The 18,758-nt window shown below is 49.7% G+C and overlaps 1 protein-coding gene across 1 annotated transcript in view; it reads left to right on the top strand.

Moving 5' to 3' along the window:
- CDC23 (cell division cycle 23) overlaps window positions 1-16,403 on the top strand; it is an 83,535-nt gene extending 67,132 nt beyond the window's left edge. The window contains exons 10-12 of the mRNA XM_075343429.1: window positions 7,382-7,460; window positions 7,540-7,659; window positions 15,974-16,403. Coding sequence (XP_075199544.1) covers window positions 7,382-7,460; window positions 7,540-7,659; window positions 15,974-16,150 — 376 coding nt within the window. The 3' untranslated portion in view covers window positions 16,151-16,403. The remainder of the gene's footprint in view (window positions 1-7,381; window positions 7,461-7,539; window positions 7,660-15,973) is intronic.
- The last annotated feature ends 2,355 nt before the right edge of the window (window positions 16,404-18,758 follow it).

The following is an 18,758-nucleotide window of genomic DNA, read 5'->3' as shown; positions in this document are numbered from 1 at the left end:
TAGAACTTCTGCTTTCTCCTAGAGCAGACAAAAAAAACACATTACATTTCATGTGATGTAGAATTACATTTATACAGACAGCTTAAGGTGAACCTGACCACCTTGGTGTGGGATCTCTTAGGACGGCTTATCTCATGCGAGATGGCGGTCATTAGGTGTCTAGACTGGGACAGCCCAACCCCCCTTTTCGAAATGCAAGTACACGCATGAGGTTTGCAAGGTGAGATTATACAAATGTTCTCACCTGCATTTGGAGTGCGCATCTCCCCTCTCGTGCAGTTTCCGTTCGAATAAAGGTGTCATCACGGCCGTCCATCATCCAGAGCTCCGTCCTAAGGTTCGTTGGGCGCCAAATGATAAAGCCTTAATTTAGGTTGATGCCATTCAGTCATGCATCCCTCTTAAACTGTCTGCAGTCCAAATTATGAGTCACTCGTGGTAGTATGCATACCACTCTTTTTCACTCACACAAGAGACGTACTCAGATATGAATGGAAAGTAAGACTGCTTTATTCCGGAAGTTGTACAAATATTTAACCGGACTTATTGGCTAGGTGCCAAGAATACGTAACACGTCTCCTATTGGATAAAGTAGAACAGCTTATTCTGTGATATACAATTTACTGTAATGTGCTTGGTTCCTCATTTATATTAAGCAATGTCAGCATGATTCACTTGTCACAAGACTGTCTGTCTGAGTCTTATGCCAAGAGATATATGTGTGGTACAGTTCAATCACCATCTTAAATCCTGTTCTTTATGGATATCTCCATATATACTCCTAATAGTTCATAATGTTGTCCTTAACAGTCCTTAACACATGGCTGCAGTCTTTCTTTCTCTTCCCATTGGATAAAATAAACCTCCCTGTTGAATTTATACAACATAATATCTTAGAAACCTGGCTGTCTTTAGTTTCTCCTACATCAGTGTCTGGTATAAATCTTCTCAGATTTCAAATGATCAGAAGATGCTCCTAAAAGATGACCTCTAAAAGCATAGTATGGGATGTCAGCTCTGAAGCCAGCAGAATTGTGACAGCAGTTCCATACTCTTAGGTGTGTTCCCACTGAGGTTTTTTCTTTTTTTTTTCTTTTTTGTTTTTGCTGTTTTCAAAGCAGAAATGGGTTTAAAAAAAAAAACATGGGTTTTAATTGGACATTTTGGATTGTTTCTGCTCCGAAAAAACAGCAAAAAAAAATCCTTCACAGGGCAATACAAGATAAATCATGCAATGCAATTTTCTTTGTCGCTCCATTGGGAGACCCAGACAATTGGGTGTATAGCTTCTGCCTCCGGAGGCCACACAAAGTATTACACTTTAAAAAGTGTAACCCCTCCCCTCTGCCTATACACCCTCCCGTGCATCACGGGCTCCTCAGTTTTATGCTTTGTGTGGAAGGAGGCACACATCCACTCATGCATTCTCATTTTAGTTATATCGGTTGGAAGAAAAGCGGGCCCCCACGGGGCCCCCGGCATGTTCCCTTCTCACCCCACTACGTCGGCGGTGCTGTTAAGGTTGAGGTACCCATTGCGGGTACAAAGGCCGGAGCCTCATGCCGTCTCCTTCACCATCCCTTAGCGGCTCTGGGAGAAGTGGGATCCTGACCGGTCATCCATTTACTGGGACCGGGGCTCCCTCCGCAGCCCCTGTGGGAATCTGCCGGACAGGAGTCTATTTATCCTCAGGGACCGGGCCCTGCATCTATAAGGTACTCTGTGTTCCCATGGGGACTGTGCATGGAGCGCCTTTTTCCCGGACGCTGCAGCAGCTGCTGATTTGTGAAGACCGGCGGACCTCCGCGCCGACCGCGCCTGCTTGTCGGCCGCGGTCTTAAATTTAGTCCCCGGCTTCATCGCGGCCTAGTAGCAAAACTCCCGCCCCCGGGCCTGTCTGTCAGGGGGAAGGGCGAGACGGCCGACCTGACGTCGGATGTGAGGGCCGGAGCATCCTGTATGTTTCCTCCCCCCTCACTGATCACTGTGGGGACCCCAGATTCCCGCACTTTCCTAGCGCCGCCCACGGCTCCACTCCTCCCCTGAGAGCTCCGGCAGCCATTTTTTGGCATTCTGCCGGTGGAGGATTATCAGGGAAGAGCTCTGCAGCTCTGGGAGACCTAAGGCAGGGAATCTGGAGGACACACACTCCGCTTTTTAGCGGTCGGTAAGCCACACCGGTCACCCGGTGCTGATCCCCCTAGGGTGCCGGAATAGATACGTATTTTGTATATATATATTTCTGTTCGGCCGGGCTGTATACCCTTTCCCATATACCCTCAGTGATCACTCTCCTAGGAGACAAACAGCATGTCGTCCACAAGGAGCAAGGGCGCTAAGGCACAGGGTTTTTTTGCGTCCTGTACCTCTTGTGCGGCTATGTTACCTGCGGGTTCCACCTACCCTCACTGTGAGCAATGCTCGACCCCTGTTTCGCTTGCTCAGCCGGAGCCTTGGTCACTAGTGGGCCCCTCGGCTCAGGTAGACCACCCTGCTCCCCCTGTCCAGGCGGCAGGGACAGAGTTTGCAGTTTTTGCTGAGAAACTCTGAGTCACTTTCACAATCCATGGCTCAGTCTATGGACAAATGGTCTGCCAAGCTGCTAGAAGCCTTGCAGTCCAGACCGGCCCTTACACAGGCCCCGGGCCCTGTTGGTTCGTCGCCTCCAGGTACCTCTCGGTCCGCGTCGCAGCACGCTCCCGGGGGGGATCCTAGGCCTCACGTGGAGGACTCCTGCACGGACCACAGTCCCAGACCGGCTAAGCGGGCTCGCTGGGAATCTTCCCCGACTTCTTCACGCTGCTCGGGGTCCCACCTTGATGACTCTCTGGAGGACGAGGCGGACGGAGCAGCTCAGGGCTCTGACCCTGACGTCGCCCTCAACCTTGATACACCTGAAGGGGACGCCTTAGTAAATGATCTTATCTTGTCCATCAACCAGGTGTTAGATCTCTCTCCCCCGCCTCCACCTACAGAGGAGTCGGCTTCTCAGCAGGAGAAACACCAGTTTCGGTTCCCCAAACGTACACGGAGTGCGTTTTTCGATCACTCTAACTTCAGAGATGCTGTCCAGAAACCCAGAGCGGTTCCGGACAAGCGCTTTACTAAGCGCCTTACTGACACACGTTACCCCTTCCCCTCTGACGTTGTTAAGGGTTAGGCTCAATGTCCCAAGGTGGATCCTCCAGTCTCTAGATTGGCAGCTAGATCTGTGGTATCGGTTACAGATGGCTCATCGCTAAAAGATGCCACTGACAGGCAGATAGAGCTCCTGGTGAAATCCATCTTTGAAGCCACGGGCGCGTCTTTTGCACCGGCTTTTGCAGCCGTGTGGGCACTCCAAGCTATTTCAGCTTGTCTGGCTGAGATTAATGCGGTCACACGTACTTCTGCTCCGCAGGTGGCGTCTTTGACTTCTCAGGCGACGGCATTTTCTTCCTACGCCATGAACGCAGTCCTAGACTCTGCTAGCTGTACAGCGGTGGCATCCGCTAATTCAGTGGCAGTCCGCAGGGCCATGTGGCTGCGAGAATGGAAGGCCGACTCTGCTTCCAAGAGGTTCTTAACCGGTTTGCCGTTTGCTGGCGACCGATTGTTTGTTTGGCGAACGATTGGATGAGATTATTAAAGAATCCAAGGGAAAGGACTCCTCCTTACCCCAGTCCAAACCGAAGAGACCTCAGCAACGGAAAATACAATCGAGGTTTCGGTCCTTTCGTCCCTCCGCCAAGTCCCAATCCTCTTCGTCCAACAGGCCGGAGAAAGGCCAGAGGAACTCCTTTGCGTGGCGGTCTAAGTCACGACCCCAAAAAGCCGCAGGAGGCACTGCCTCCAAGGCGGCCTCCTCATGACTCTCGGCATCCCCGAACCGCATCCTCGGTCGGTGGCAGGCTCTCCCGCTTTTGCGACGCCTGGTGGCCACATGTTCAAGACCAATGGGTGAGAGACATTCTGTCTCACGGTTACAGGATAGAGTTCAGCTCTCGTCCTCCGACTCGTTTCTTCAGAACCTCTCCGCCCCCCGCTCGGGCCGACGCACTTTTTCAGGCAGTGGACGCTCTGAAGGCAGAAGGAGTCGTGATTCCCGTTCCCCCTCAGGAACTTAGTCGCGGCTTTTACTCCAACTTGTTCGTGGTGCCAAAGAAGGACGGATCATTCCGTCCCGTTCTGGACCTCAAACTACTCAACAGACATGTGAGCACCAGACGGTTTCGGATGGAATCTCTCTGCTCGGTCATCGCATCGATGTCACAAGGAGACTTCCTAGCATCGATCGACATCAAGGATGCTTATCTCCACGTGCCGATCGCACCCGAACATCAACGCTTCTTGCGTTTCGCCATCGGGGACGAACACCTTCAGTTCGTGGCATTGCCTTTCGGCCTGGCGACAGCCCCACGGGTTTTCACCAAAGTCATGGCATCCGTCGTGGCGGTCCTACACTCTCAGGGCCACTCGGTGATTCCCTACTTAGACGATCTCCTAGTCAGGGCACCTTCTCGGGTGGCGTGTCAACACAGCCTTACCATCGCTCTGGAGGCTCTCCAGCAGTTCGGGTGGATCATCAACTTCCCAAAATCCAAGTTGACACCGACCCAGTCACTGACTTACCTCGGGATGGAGTTTCATACACAATCAGCGGTAGTCAAGCTACCGCTGGACAAACAGCTGTCTCTGCAGGCAGGGGTGCAATCTCTTCTTCGGGGTCAGTCACACCCCTTGAGGCGCCTCATGCACTTCCTGGGGAAGATGGTGGCAGCGATGGAGGCAGTGCCCTTCGCGCAATTCCATCTGCGCCCACTCCAATGGGACATTCTCCGCAAATAGGACAGGAGATCGACTTCCCTCGACAGGAACGTCTCTCTTTCCCTTGCAACCAAGACGTCTCTTCAGTGGTGGCTTCTTCCCAATTCTCTATCACAGGGAAAATCCTTCCTGCCCCCAACCTGGGCTGTGGTCACCACGGACGTGAGCCTGTCAGGGTGGAGAGCGGTTTTCCTCCACCACAGGGCTCAGGGTACCTGGACTCCGATGGAGTCTTCCCTTCAGATCAATGTTTTGGAGATAAGGGCAGTGTATCTAGCCCTATTGGCCTTCCAGCGGTGGCTGGAGGGCAGACAGATCCGTATATAGTCGGACAACGCCACTGCCGTCGCATACATCAACCACCAGGGCGGCACGCGCAGTCGTCATGCCTTCCAGGAAGTCCGGCGGATTCTGCAGTGGGTGGAAGCCACAGCCTCCACGATCTCCGCAGTTCACATCCCGGGCGTAGAAAACTGGGAAGCAGATTTTCTCAGTCGTCAGGGCATGGACGCGGGGGAATGGTCTCTTCACCCAGACGTGTTTCGAGAGATCTGTTGCCGCTGGGGAACGCCGGACGTCGATCTCATGGCGTCACGGCACAACAACAAAGTCCCGGCATTCATGTCACGGTCTCAAGATCACAGAGCTCTGGCGGCGGACGCATTAGTTCAGGATTGGTCGCAGTTTCGACTGCCTTATGTATTTCCTCCCCTGGCGATGCTGCCCAGAGTGTTACGCCAGATCAGGTCCAACTGTCGTTGCGCCATTCTCGTCGCTCCAGATTGGCCGAGGCGGTCGTGGTACCCGGATCTGTGGCATCTCACGGTGGGTCAGCCGTGGGCGCTTCCAGACCGCCCAGACTTGCTGTCACAAGGGCCGTTTTTCCATCTGAATTCTGCGGCCCTCAACCTGACTGTGTGGCCATTGAGTCCTGGCTCCTAGCGTCTTCAGGGTTATCTCAGGATGTCATTGCCACTATGAGACAAGCCAGGAAACCAACGTCCGCCAAGATCTATTACAGGTCTTGGCGAATCTTCTTGTCCTGGTGCTCTGATAATGGTTTTGCTCCCTGGCCTTTTGCCTTACCCATTTTTCTTTCATTCCTTCAATCCGGAATGGACAAGGGTTTGTGACTGGGCTCTCTCAAGGGACAAGTATCGGCGCTCTCAGTATTTTTTCAAAAGCGTCTGGCCAGGCTTCCGCAGGTCCGCACGTTCCTGCAGGGAGTTTGCCACATAGTCCCACCTTACAAGCGCCCGCTGGAACCCTGGGACCTTAACAGGGTGCTAACGGCTCTTCAGAAACCACCTTTCGAGCCGCTGCGGGATGTCTCTTTATCACGTCTTTCGCAAAAGGTGGCATTTCTAGTGGCAGTTACATCACTCCGAAGAGTGTCTGAGCTTGCAGCGCTGTCATGCAAAGCCCCCTTCCTAGTTTTTCACCAGGATAAGGTGGTTCTGCGTCCTGTCCCGGAATTTCTCCCTAAGGTGGTATCTCCGTTTCATCTCAATCAGGATATCTCCTTGCCTTCATTTTGCCCTAATCCAATTCACCAATGTGAAAAGGATTTGCACTCATTAGATCTAGTGAGAGCACTCCGGTTCTACGTGTCTCGCACGGCGCCCCTGCGCCGTTCAGATGCGCTCTTTGTCCTTGTCGCTGGCCGGCGTAAGGGATCGCAGGCTTCCAAGTCAACCTTGGCTCGGTGGATCAAGGAACCGATTCTTGAAGCTTACCGTTCTGCGGGGCTTCCGCTTCCCTCGGGGCTGAAAGCCCATTCTACCAGAGCCGTGGGTGCGTCCTGGGCATTGCGGCACCGGGCTACGGCTCAGCAGGTGTCAGGCAGCTACCTGGTCTAGCCTGCACACTTTCACGAAACACTATCAGGTGCATACCTATGCTTCGGCAGACGCCAGTCTAGGTAGGCGAGTCCTTCAGGCGGCGGTTGCCCACCTGTAAGAGGGAGTCGTGTCGGCTCTTTTTATCGAGGTATTCTTTACCCACCCAGGGACTGCTTTTGGACGTCCCAATTGTCTGTGTCTCCCAATGGAGCGACAAAGAAGGGAATTTTGTTTACTTACCGTAAATTCCTTTTCTTCTAGCTCCTATTGGGAGACCCAGCACCCGCCCCTGTTCCCTTCGGGCTGGTTGTTCTTTTGTGTACACATGTTGTTCATGTTGAATTGTTCTTTTGGTTCATGGTTTTCAGTTCTCCGAACATCCTTCGGATTGAATTTACCTTAGACCAATTTATAGGTTTCCTCCTTCCTGCTTTTGCACCAAAACTGAGGAGCCCGTGATGCACGGGAGGGTGTATAGGCAGAGGGGAGGGGTTACACTTTTTAAAGTGTAATACTTTGTGTGGCCTCCGGAGGCAGAAGCTATACACCCAATTGTCTGGGTCTCCCAATAGGAGCTAGAAGAAAAGGAATTTACGGTAAGTAAACAAAATTCCCTTCTTTTTAAATCTGGACACACACACACCACATAATTGATCATGACCTGATTATTAAAGTCCTAGTTATGGTGATTTGTATCTGCTATTTATGTGTTTTGTTTTTTCTTTTTCTTGAAGACTTCACGAACAGCTGAATGAGTCTGAACAGGCCGCACAGTGCTACATTAAATATATCCAGGATATATACTCTTGTGGAGTAAGTGTAAACATTACAGTCCGTCCTTAGCTGTCTTGTGTGGATCATCTCACAGCAGTTTACATCGTTTTCTTCCCAGGAGATAGTGGAACATCAAGAAGTGAGCACAGCGTTTAGGTACCTGGCTCAGTATTATTTCAAGTGTAAACTGTGGGATGAGGCCTCGGCGTGCGCCCAGAAGTGTTTTAATTTTAATGATGTAAGTATATCATTACATTTTCAGTCTTTCTTTAGGAATTATCATCCTTGGTGTAAAAAAAACACATGCATTCCTTTTTGCAGATGGTCCAGCAATTAAATAATGGCAGGAATATGTTGTTAATGCGGCTTCTTTTATGAGAATGTGACACACTGGCCTCGTGTAACTCTGAGGTGTGGCTGTAATGACTACTACCGTAAGAAATGGGCCTGCAGTTCCTACTGAGCAAATGGGGGGCGCCAGTTGCACCTACTGCCAAGGAATGAAGTAGAGTGGGAGCTCATTTTTTACTATACTGACAGAAGTAGTCACAAGATTTGTGATGAGGGGGACTTCCAAGCACCTTGGTGCTTGCAATGGAAATAGCCACTGTACACCAACTCAACATAGGAATGTAGCCTCATTATAAAAGCGTTGTCCAACTTACGAATAACACTTTTTTTCAAAAGGCAGAAAATGTTATAAAATAGTAGGATGCTCAACCAATCAGATGCCAGGTGGTTGTATGTCAGGTGACGAACTGTATCTTTTGTGCTTCAGCTCATGTCACATGCTGGTCCTGAAGAAAGACACCATTCTTCATGTACAAGACCATCGGCGCACCATAAAGAAGGGAATTTTGTTACTTACCGTAAATTCCTTTTCTTCTAGCTCTTATTGGGAGACCCAGACGATTGGGGTATAGCTACTGCCCTCTGGAGGCCACACAAAGCACTACATTAAAAGTGCAAGGCCCCTCCCCCTCTGGCTATACCCCCCCCGTGGTATCACGGGTTCTCCAGTTTTAGTGCCAAAGCAAGAAGGAGGAAGCCAATAACTGGTTTAAACAAATTAACTCCGAATAACATCGGAGAACTGAAAAACCGTTCAACATGAACAACATGTGTACCCGCAAACAACAAAAAAACATCCCGAAGGACAACAGGGCGGGTGCTGGGTCTCCCAATAAGAGCTAGAAGAAAAGGAATTTACGGTAAGTAACAAAATTCCCTTCTTCTTCAGCGCTCTATTGGGAGACCCAGACGATTGGGACGTCCAAAAGCTGTCCCTGGGTGGGTAAAGAAATACCTCATGTTAGAGCTGCAAAACAGCCCTCCCCTACGGGGGTGTCACTGCCGCCTGCAGGACTCTTCTACCTAAGCTGGCATCCGCCGAAGCATAGGTATGCACCTGATAATGCTTGGTGAAAGTGTGCAGACTGGACCAGGTAGCTGCCTGGCACACCTGTTGAGCCGAAGCCTGGTGACGTAATGCCCAGGACGCACCCACGGCTCTGGTTGAGTGGGCTTTTAGCCCTGAAGGAACCGGAAGCCCCGCAGAACGGTAGGCCTCTAGAATTGGTTCTTTGATCCATCGAGCCAGGGTGGCTTTAGAAGCCTGCAATCCCTTGCGCGGACCAGCGACAAGGACAAAAAGTGCATCGGCACGGCGCATGGGCGCCGTGCGGGAAATGTAGATTCTGAGTGCTCTCACCAGATCTAGCAAACGTAAGTCCTTTTCATACCGGTGAACCGGATGAGGACAAAAAGAAGGCAAGGATATATCCTGATTAAGATGAAAAGAGGATACGACCTTAGGGAGAAACTCCGGAATAGGGCGCAGCACTACCTTGTCCTGGTGGAACACCAGGAAAGGAGCCTTGGATGACAGAGCTGCCAGCTCAGACACTCGCCGAAGCGATGTGATCGCAACAAGAAACGCCACTTTCTGTGACAGCCTAGAAAAGGAAACTTCCTTCAGAGGCTCGAAGGGCGGCTTCTGGAGAGCAACTAGTACCCTGTTCAGATCCCATGGATCTAACGGCCGCTTGTACGGGGGCACAATATGACAGACCCCCTGCAGGAACGTGCGCACCTTAGAAAGACGTGCTAGACGCTTCTGAAAAAACACGGATAGTGCCGAAACTTGCCCTTTAAGGGAGCTGAGCGACAAGCCCTTTTCTAACCCCGATTGCAGGAAGGAAAGAAACTTGGGCAATGCAAATGGCCAGGGAGACACTCCCTGAGCAGAGCACCAGGATAAGAAAATCTTCCACGTTCTGTGGTAGATCTTAGCCGAATTCGACTTTCTAGCTTGTCTCATTGTGGCAACGACTCCTTGAGATAATCCTGCAGATGCTAGGATCCAGGACTCAATGGCCACACAGTCAGGTTCAGGGCCGCAGAATTCTGATGGAAAAACGGCCCTTGTGACAGTAAGTCTGGTCGGTCTGGCAGTGACCACGGTCGACCGATCGTGAGATGCCACAGATCCGGATACCACGACCTCCTCGGCCAGTCTGGAGCGACGAGTATGATGCGGCTGCACTCGGATCTGATCTTGCGTAGCACTCTGGGCAAGAGCGCCAGAGGCGGAAACACGTATGGGAGCTGAAACTGCGACCAATCTTGAACCAAGGCGTCTGCCGCCAGAGCTCTTTGATCGCGCGACCTCGCCATGAATGCCGGGACCTTGTTGTTGTGCCGGGATGCCATTAGGTCGACGTCCGGCACTCCCCAGCGGCGACAGATTTCCTGAAACACGTCCGGGTGAAGGGACCATTCCCCTGCGTCCATGCCCTGGCGACTGAGGAAGTCTGCTTCCCAGTTTTCTACGCCTGGGATGTGAACCGCGGATATGGTGGATGCTCTGTCCTCCACCCACATTAGAATGCGCCGGACTTCTTGGAAGGCTTGCCGACTGCGCGTCCCTCCTTGGTGGTTGATGTATGCCACCGCTGTGGAGTTGTCCGATTGGATTCGGATCTGCTTTCCTTCCAGCCACTGTTGGAAGGCCAGTAGAGCAAGATACACTGCTCTGATCTCCAGAACATTGATCTGAAGGATGGACTCCTGCGGAGTCCACGTCCCCTGAGCCCTGTGGTGGAGAAACACTGCTCCCCACCCTGACAGACTCGCATCTGTCGTGACTACTGCCCAGGATGGGGGCAGGAAGGATCTTCCCTGAGACAATGAGGTGGGAAGGAGCCACCATTGTAGGGAGTCCTTGGCCATCTGGGAAAGCGAGACTTTCCTGTCCAGGGACGTTGACTTCCCGTCCCATTGGCGGAGAATGTCCCATTGAAGTGGGCGCAGATGAAACTGCGCAAAGGGAACTGCTTCCATGGCTGCCACCATCTTCCCTAGGAAATGCATGAGGCGCCGCAAGGGATGCAACTGGCCCTGCAGAAGAGATTGCACCCCTGTCTGTAGGGACCGCTGCTTGTTCAGCGGAAGCTTCACTATCGCTGCTAGAGTATGAAACTCCATGCCAAGATACGTTAGTGATTGAGTCGGTGATAGGATCGACTTTGGAAAGTTGATGATCCACCCGAAAGACTGTAGGGTCTCCAGCGTAGCATTCAGGCTGTGCTGACATGCCTCTTGAGAGGGAGCTTTGACCAATAAATCGTCTAGGTAAGGGATCACCGAGTGTCCCTGAGAGTGCAAGACTGCTACCACCGCCGCCATGACCTTGGTGAAGACCCGTGGGGCTGTCGCCAGACCAAATGGCAGAGCTACGAACTGAAAATGGTCGTCTCCTATCACAAAACGTAGAAAACGTTGATGTTCTGTAGCAATTGGCACGTGGAGATAAGCATCTTTGATGTCTATTGAGGCAAGGAAGTCTCCTCTGGACATTGAGGCAATGACAGAACGCAGGGTTTCCATCCGGAACTTCCTGGCGTGCACATGTTTGTTGAGCCGTTTTAGGTCCAGAACAGGACGGAACGAGCCGTCCTTTTTTGGAACCACAAAGAGATTGGAGTAAAACCCTTGCCCTTGTTCCTGAGGAGGGACTGGGATCACCACTCCTTCCGCTCTTAGGGAGCCCACCGCCTGCAGCAGAGCATCTGCTCGGTCTGGATGTGGGGAGGTTCTGAAGAACCGAGCTGGAGGACGAGAATTGAACTCGATTCTGTACCCGCGAGACAAAATGTCCGTCACCCACCGGTCTTTGACCTGTGACATCCAAATGCCGGAAAAGCGGGAGAGCCTGCCCCCGACCGGCGATGCGGAGGGAGGGGGCTGGAAGTCATGAGGTAGCCGCTTTGGAAGCGGTACCTCCATTTGCTTTCTTGGGGCGCGTGTGAGCCCGCCACGAATCTGAGTTTCTTTGCGTCCTCTGAGTCCCTTTGTACGAGGTAAATGGTGTCTTGCCCGAACCTCGAAAGGACTGAAACCTCTGCTGCCACTTTTTCTGCTGAGGTTTGGTTGTTCTGGGTTGTGGTAAAGAGGAGTCTTTACCCTTAGACTGCTTAATGATATCAGCCAATGGCTCGCCAAACAGTCTATCTCTAGATAAAGGCAAACTGGTTAAACATTTTTGGAACCAGCATCTGCTTTCCAGTCCTTTAACCACAAGGCTCTGCGCAAAACTACCGAATTGGCGGACGCCATTGAGGTGCGACTGGTAGATTCTAGGACCGCATTGATAGTGTAAGACGCAAACGCCGACATCTGCGTGGTAAGGTGCGCCACTTGCGGCACTGCTGGATGTATGATAGCATCCACTTTTGCTAAGCCAGCTGAAATAGCCTGGAGTGCCCATACGGCTGCGAATGCCGGAGCAAACGACGCGCCGATAGCTTCATAGACAGATTTTAACCAAAGGTCCATCTGTCTGTCATTGGCATCTTTAAGTGAAGCGCCATCCTCCACTGCAACTATGGACCTAGCTGCGAGTTTGGAAATCGGGGGGTCTACCTTTGGACACTGTGTCCAGCGCTTGACCACCTCAGGGGGGAAAGGGAAACGCGTATCTTTAGATCGTTTAGAGAAACGCCTTTCTGGGTGAGCGTCGTGCTTCTGGATTGATTCTCTGAAGTCAGCGTGATCCAACAAAGCACTCAATTTACGCTTGGGATAAAGGAAACGAAACTTCTCCTGCTCCGCAGCCGCCTCTTCTGCTGAAGGGGCTGGGGGAGAAATATCCAACAGCCTATTGATGGCTGAGATAAGGTCGTTTACCATGGCATCCCCATCAGGGGTATCCAGGTTGAGAGGGGTTCCAGGAATGGATTCCTGATCACTCTCATCAGACACATCACAGGGAGACTGATTGCGCTGAGACCCTGAGCAGTGTGATGACGTCGAGGGTCTTTCCCAGCGAGCTCGCTTAGGGTGGCTGGGGCTATCATCTGACTCATAATCCTCGGCCTGTGAAGCCGGGGACTCCCCTGTGGGCTGGATTAATTCCAAGTGAGGGGGACCTGAGGACAGAGGCCTCGCCGTGCCCAAAGACTGAGCCCCATGCATAGATTGCAAGGTTTCAAGTATTTTTGCCATAGAGACAGACATATTATCAGCAAAAACTGCAAAGTCTGTCCCTGTCACCGGGGCAGGACTTACAGGCGTCTCAGCCTGGGTCACTCTCCCTCCTGACTCCGGCTGGCGAAGCAGCACCGGGTCGGAGCATTGCACACAATGGGGGTCATCGGAGCCTGCTGGTAGATTAGCCCCACATGCAGCACACGCAGTATACACAGCCCTAGCCTTGGCAGCCTTGCGTTTTGAGGATGGCATGTTGTTGCTTCCACAGAGTGATCTGGGAGATGCAGCCAGAAGCGACCTTACAGTGCAAGAAATACAATATCTCTATATCCTACACAGTACACCGATACACCGTGAGGCACTAGAGGGACCAGCACAGAAAAAACGCTTACCGCCCGCTTAAAAAGCGGGTGTGTGGTCGCCAGATAGCCCCTAGTCCAGGTCTCCCAGAGCCTTGCGTCCTTCCTCCAGCCAGACTGCATGTAATGGCTGCCGGCATCCTGAGAGAGAAGGGGGGCGGGCCCTGGGCGTTCCTGGCCAAGAGCGGGAAGCCTGCTTCCCTCTGTGCCTAGTGTGAGGGCTGGAGCATGTAAATCAGGCTCCAGCCCTCGTCGCTGCTAGCGAACAGCGTCTCTCCCCTACCCTGAATGACAGGGTGGGGGCGGGAACGAATCGGAGCTGCCGGCGTCCTAGGCCCAAAAAGCCGGGGACTCAATTTATAACCGCCGCCGCCGTAAAAGCGCGGACGGCGGATCCCCGGCGCACCACAAGTCACAGCAGCGCCGCCCGGTCCAGAGGGGGTCGGCGCTGCGTTCCCATACACAAACAATCCCCCAGTAATCTGTAGGGACACTAGCTCCAACGTTGCGGTCCCCGGCGCACTACAACACCCAGCCAGCCCGGAGTGTGTCTGTGCCTGCCGGGGACACAGAGTACCTGTATGATGCAGGGCCTGTCCCTGATCGTACTCCTGCTCCGTCTCCATCAGGTTCTAATGGGTCTGTGGATGGAGCCCGGCGTCAGAGCTGAGAGGCCGGCAGGATCCCACTTCCACAGAGCCCTACCAGGGGATGTGGAAGGAAAACAGCATGTCAGGCTCCAGCCCTGTACCAGCAATAGGTACCTCAACCTTACAACACCATCCAGGGGTGAGAAGGGAGCATGCTGGGGACACTATATGTGTCCTCTTTTCTTCCATCCGAAATAGTCAGCAGCTACTGCTGACTAAAATCTGTGGAGCTATGCATGGAATGTCTGACCTCCTTCGCACACAAAGCTAAAACTGGAGAACCCGTGATACCACGGGGGGGGTATAGCCAGAGGGGGAGGGGCCTTGCACTTTTAATGTAGTGCTTTGTGTGGCCTCCAGAGGGCAGTAGCTATACCCCAATCGTCTGGGTCTCCCAATAGAGCGCTGAAGAAATGGGAGTGATCAGGAATAGAGGCAGTGATTTATACCACATTTTAATTATTTTTTTAACATTTCCTGCTTTAAAAAAAAAATAAAATTGTTGGACAAGGAAATAAATAGAATTATTTTTAGGGGGTTAGTCTTGTTTTTACTATATAGAGTTTGATATCTCCTTGCTTTCATCTCCCTTTTGAGCTACACTAATCGCTTTGTCTGCCATTATGGGGAATTCTGTTTTGATTAGTGGGTTTGGAGGCAAATCTACTGTCCTGGAAAATGTATTTGTGTGTTTGCTGAAAAGTGGGGGAAATCTATAAAAAAAAAAATCTAAACCAATAAATCTGACTTTGCTGCTGTGAGTGTGCCATTACAGACTAATAGATAAGGGTTCGTGCCCACAAACAGGGTTCACAGCATTTAAGGCTATGCGCGCATACAGCGGGTTTTTTTGACACTGCGTTTTTGGCCGCACAAACACACCCACGGCAAAAACGCATTGGAAAAAACGTATGCGTTTTTACTGCATTTCGGTGCGTTTTTGGCTGCGTTTGTCTGCGTTTTTCCAATGCATTGAATGGGGGAAAAACGCAGTAAGACTCAGGAAAGAATTGACATGTCTTTTTTTTGCTCAAAAACACAGCTAAAAAAAAAAAGTTGTGTTCGGGCAGCAAAAATAAAAAGTCATAGATTTGCTGGGGATACAAAGTCATGCAGTTTTGAGCCCAAAAATGCTCAAAAATGCACCCGAAAAACACACACAATTGCAGCGAAAAGCGCCTAGTGCACCCATAGTTTTAGACGCATCATGTTTTCGCTGTATCCAAAACATACCGTTGTAAGGTACAAGCACAGTGGGCATGGGATTTCTAGAAATCCCATGCCCACTGTGCTTGTTTTTCCCATAGCGTAAATTGACCTGCGATGCGGCTTCCTGAACTGCAGCATGTCAATTTATTGCTGCGGAATCGACAGTGTTCTCTGCGGGGCGAACAGAGAGAAAGTCCGCAGCACCCCGAACCCTTATTGTGGCACTGGCAGCTGCAGTCTGCTGTGTAGAGCACTCGCGGCCTCACAGTTGAGGACATGCTGTGTCCAGGACTCAGCATGTCCGGATCGTGGGCACATACCCTTAGGCCAAGTGTTCAGTCTCACTATTTTTTTCAGCTTATTCCAGGACAGCGTTCCTTGATTATACTGTGGGTCTCATGACCTACAGATACCCAGCATCATAACTATATCAAAGAATGTTAGTTTGTTCCACGTGATCCAGGAAGACCAAATATCATGGTCCAAACATGGACTGTAAGAAAACTAATGTGAATTTAGATTTACCTTGTTGACAGTAGTGACTAATTGTATTTAATTAGTTGACAAAAATTCTTCCTTCTCTAGCCCGACTGACTTCTGTTTAGTAATTGAAGCCATCAGTGCGTTTGGCGTAAAACTATTTTAAAATGTTTCATTTTGGGGGGTGGGAGAAGGAAGATTCCTGATGACTATTCTAGGAATTATGAAAGAATCTCAGATTCTAATTTATTAAATCTATTTGAGGAGCACGACTAGATATAATCTCGGCTAAATAAAATATCACTAATATGTATGTACGACTGTTGTGTTGTTGTAGTGTTTAAATGTAATTTTACTGTTTCAGACCAGAGAAGAAGGCAAAGCACTTTTGCGCCAGATTCTGCAGCTACGTAACCAGAATGAAAGTCCCTCTGCCGACCTGCCAACCAACGCTCCATTTTTATTCCCACAGTCCGTTTCTGCCAGCAACACCCCTACAAGAAGAGTATCTCCTTTAAACCTTTCTTCAGTGACACCATAGTAGCATCCTCCAAGAGGATTTTTGGTGCTACACCTGCAGTAAAACAGTTCAATAACTGTGGAGAGAAATTGCTTCTATTGAAGCCCCACTTAGTGCTTGTCTGGTGTTAAAACAAATCATGGTGCCATACAGATGTTGGACTAGTCGGGTTTGTGCTGGCACAAGACAGCTTTAGAGAGCGTGCAGTGAGGCAGATTTCTTACCTTAATAAGATTGTCTGCAAATTATTCTCAATAAAATTTTTATACTGTGACCTCAAATGCTTCTATTTAGATATGTTGCTCCTTAAGGATCCTAAAAATGCAGGTGTTGATTGTAACCTCCAGTCAGAATCCAATAAGGTTCAATAATTGAAATCCATTGGAAAAGAGTGGACTTTCATGTATATGCTGTTTCTCAAGACCATTTTTTTTCATTAAAAAGCTTTTAGAGCATGTTGTTCTATCTGTACAGCACCTTGTCATATGAAATATGCCCTTGTGCAGAGTTAATGTAGGGATACACAAAACCCATTCAAATTACATTTTCGTCTGGGTAATGGGGAGAGCAAACCTCTGACACACAAGGCTAAGTAACCCTGTTGAGATTACATAGTTAAAGGGATTCTCCAAAATCTCAAAAATCACTACAAAAAATAGTTGTGAGCTATATTCAACTTTATCAGTTTGTACACAATGAGATGGAGAAGAGGTGCCCCTCTACAACCTAAGACTGGGCACTGATGTTGAGATCACTAGAAGTCCCAGTGGTCAGATACCCAGCAATCTGCATGTTATTCCCTAACCTATTGATGGGGAATAACTTGCAAATTTGGGAAATCCCCTTTTTATTTTTGTTTTGTTATGTTACCCCCCCACACCTAAAAAAAATAAAAACGCAATTGTATCCTATCAGTCCTCTCTTCCATATATGACACAGAATAGGTTTAACCATATCTGATATATGAATAGCCCATACACATAGAAAGCAAAAATTTACAAAAATCAAAGTCATGGTTCAAGGACGGTGCTAGTCTCGGCTCTTCCTGACTGCGTACTGAATACGCCCTCACTTGCTGGCTCGACACTTCTCATTTGAGTGGACAAGGAATTGACAACTGATGCACGCGCAATAGAACTGGGACTAGCCCAGCCCCTGAAACTGATGCCATTGATGAACCAAAGTTGCTCCAATGACCTCAGCCTTTGCCCCCCCGATGATGTCCTGTTTGAATATCCCAGCATACATTGAAGATTCTTAAACTGGCATGAAAACGGAAGTAGGAAAAAAAGGGATAGGTAGGGATTTTTTAACTGAAGTACATTAAACATGATTAGATTATTACATTACACATATTTCGGATTAAAATTGTTAGCTTTAGACCACCCCTTTAAGCTCAACATAGGTTTTAAAGATTTTCCCTATTGTTTAAGATACAAAATCCCCCTTCTCTTTCATGGAAATAAACTTTCCAATCTGAAAATGTCTAACATATCTGGGTTACCCCAGAGAGGAGTGAACAAAGTATGATTCTCCACCCATATTAGGGCTCTAAAAATTCCCTGTATTTTATTAATTGTTCCAGAAGAAATCAGATTGGGGAATTGTGGCAAATGTTTAAAAATGTAAGCATCATGATCATTTTAATAAAATTACTGTTTTTTTGTGAGGACGAGCGGTAACTTACACCATGCAATGACGTGCAGCTGTGGTTGCAGATTAGGTACATAATCCATTGCTCTAGGAGAAATCAAAACTAATGTATTCAAAATTGTCCACAATTTGCAGCTGCACATCCTCAAGTGCAACAGTATGCGCTTGTGGTTACACAGGTATAATCACGCATTTGTCCTAATTTCTATTTAAACCAGATCTTTTTCTGAAATCACTAATGGTTGCCATAAGGGGACTAATAGATCTAGCTACGGTATGTCCCCTACATGTAGAAGCATATCGTTTGCATATAAAGACACAAACATTCCTCCATTTGTTTTCTTTGTATGCACCCAATTTATTCTATCGGCACCTTTTTTTAAGTCTATTTTATATGTGCTTGTCTGTTTTTGTCTTTTTTTCGTTTGCTTTTTTCACTGTTTTCCCACTTTGTGGGCAGAGTCTAACAAATCCAGATGTTTTCGGCTGATTCATCTGTGACGCCCCTGGACTATCAGGTCGTCACAGGGTATTGCACAATCTGCCCTCCCGTGCAGTATCCACCTCCCTCTTGGTTTTGGGTCCCTAACTACATGGTGTTGCCTACATCAGCTAATCAAAACCCTAGCTACACCCTTCACCACACCCACCAAACACACCAGTGAACGGCTTGAGTGGAATAGAGTCGCCCACCTGGGGGGTTGGAGAAGGGAGGTCAGGGGTGTCAGTTGAGAGAAGTGTGTAGAGAGTGGAAGGGAGAGGAGGTCAGGAGCAGGGCTCCTAGGAAAACAGTCTAGGTAGCAGACGGTGGTCTGGGTCTAGAGGAGCTGGACCCCCGGTCGCAGGGGATCGTGGCAAGGGGCACGGATCTGTCGAGGACGACAGCCAACGGCCTTTCACAATCACCGGGCTGGGACCAGGGCATGACTGGGTATGTGGACCCTAGGTCAGGGACTAGCTTCAGGCAACCTGACAA

This window comes from Anomaloglossus baeobatrachus, chromosome 4 (genome assembly GCF_048569485.1).
Source record: "Anomaloglossus baeobatrachus isolate aAnoBae1 chromosome 4, aAnoBae1.hap1, whole genome shotgun sequence".
In the NCBI taxonomy this organism is placed as follows: Eukaryota; Metazoa; Chordata; class Amphibia; order Anura; family Aromobatidae; genus Anomaloglossus; species Anomaloglossus baeobatrachus.
This window is presented reverse-complemented; position numbering and strand designations above follow the sequence as displayed.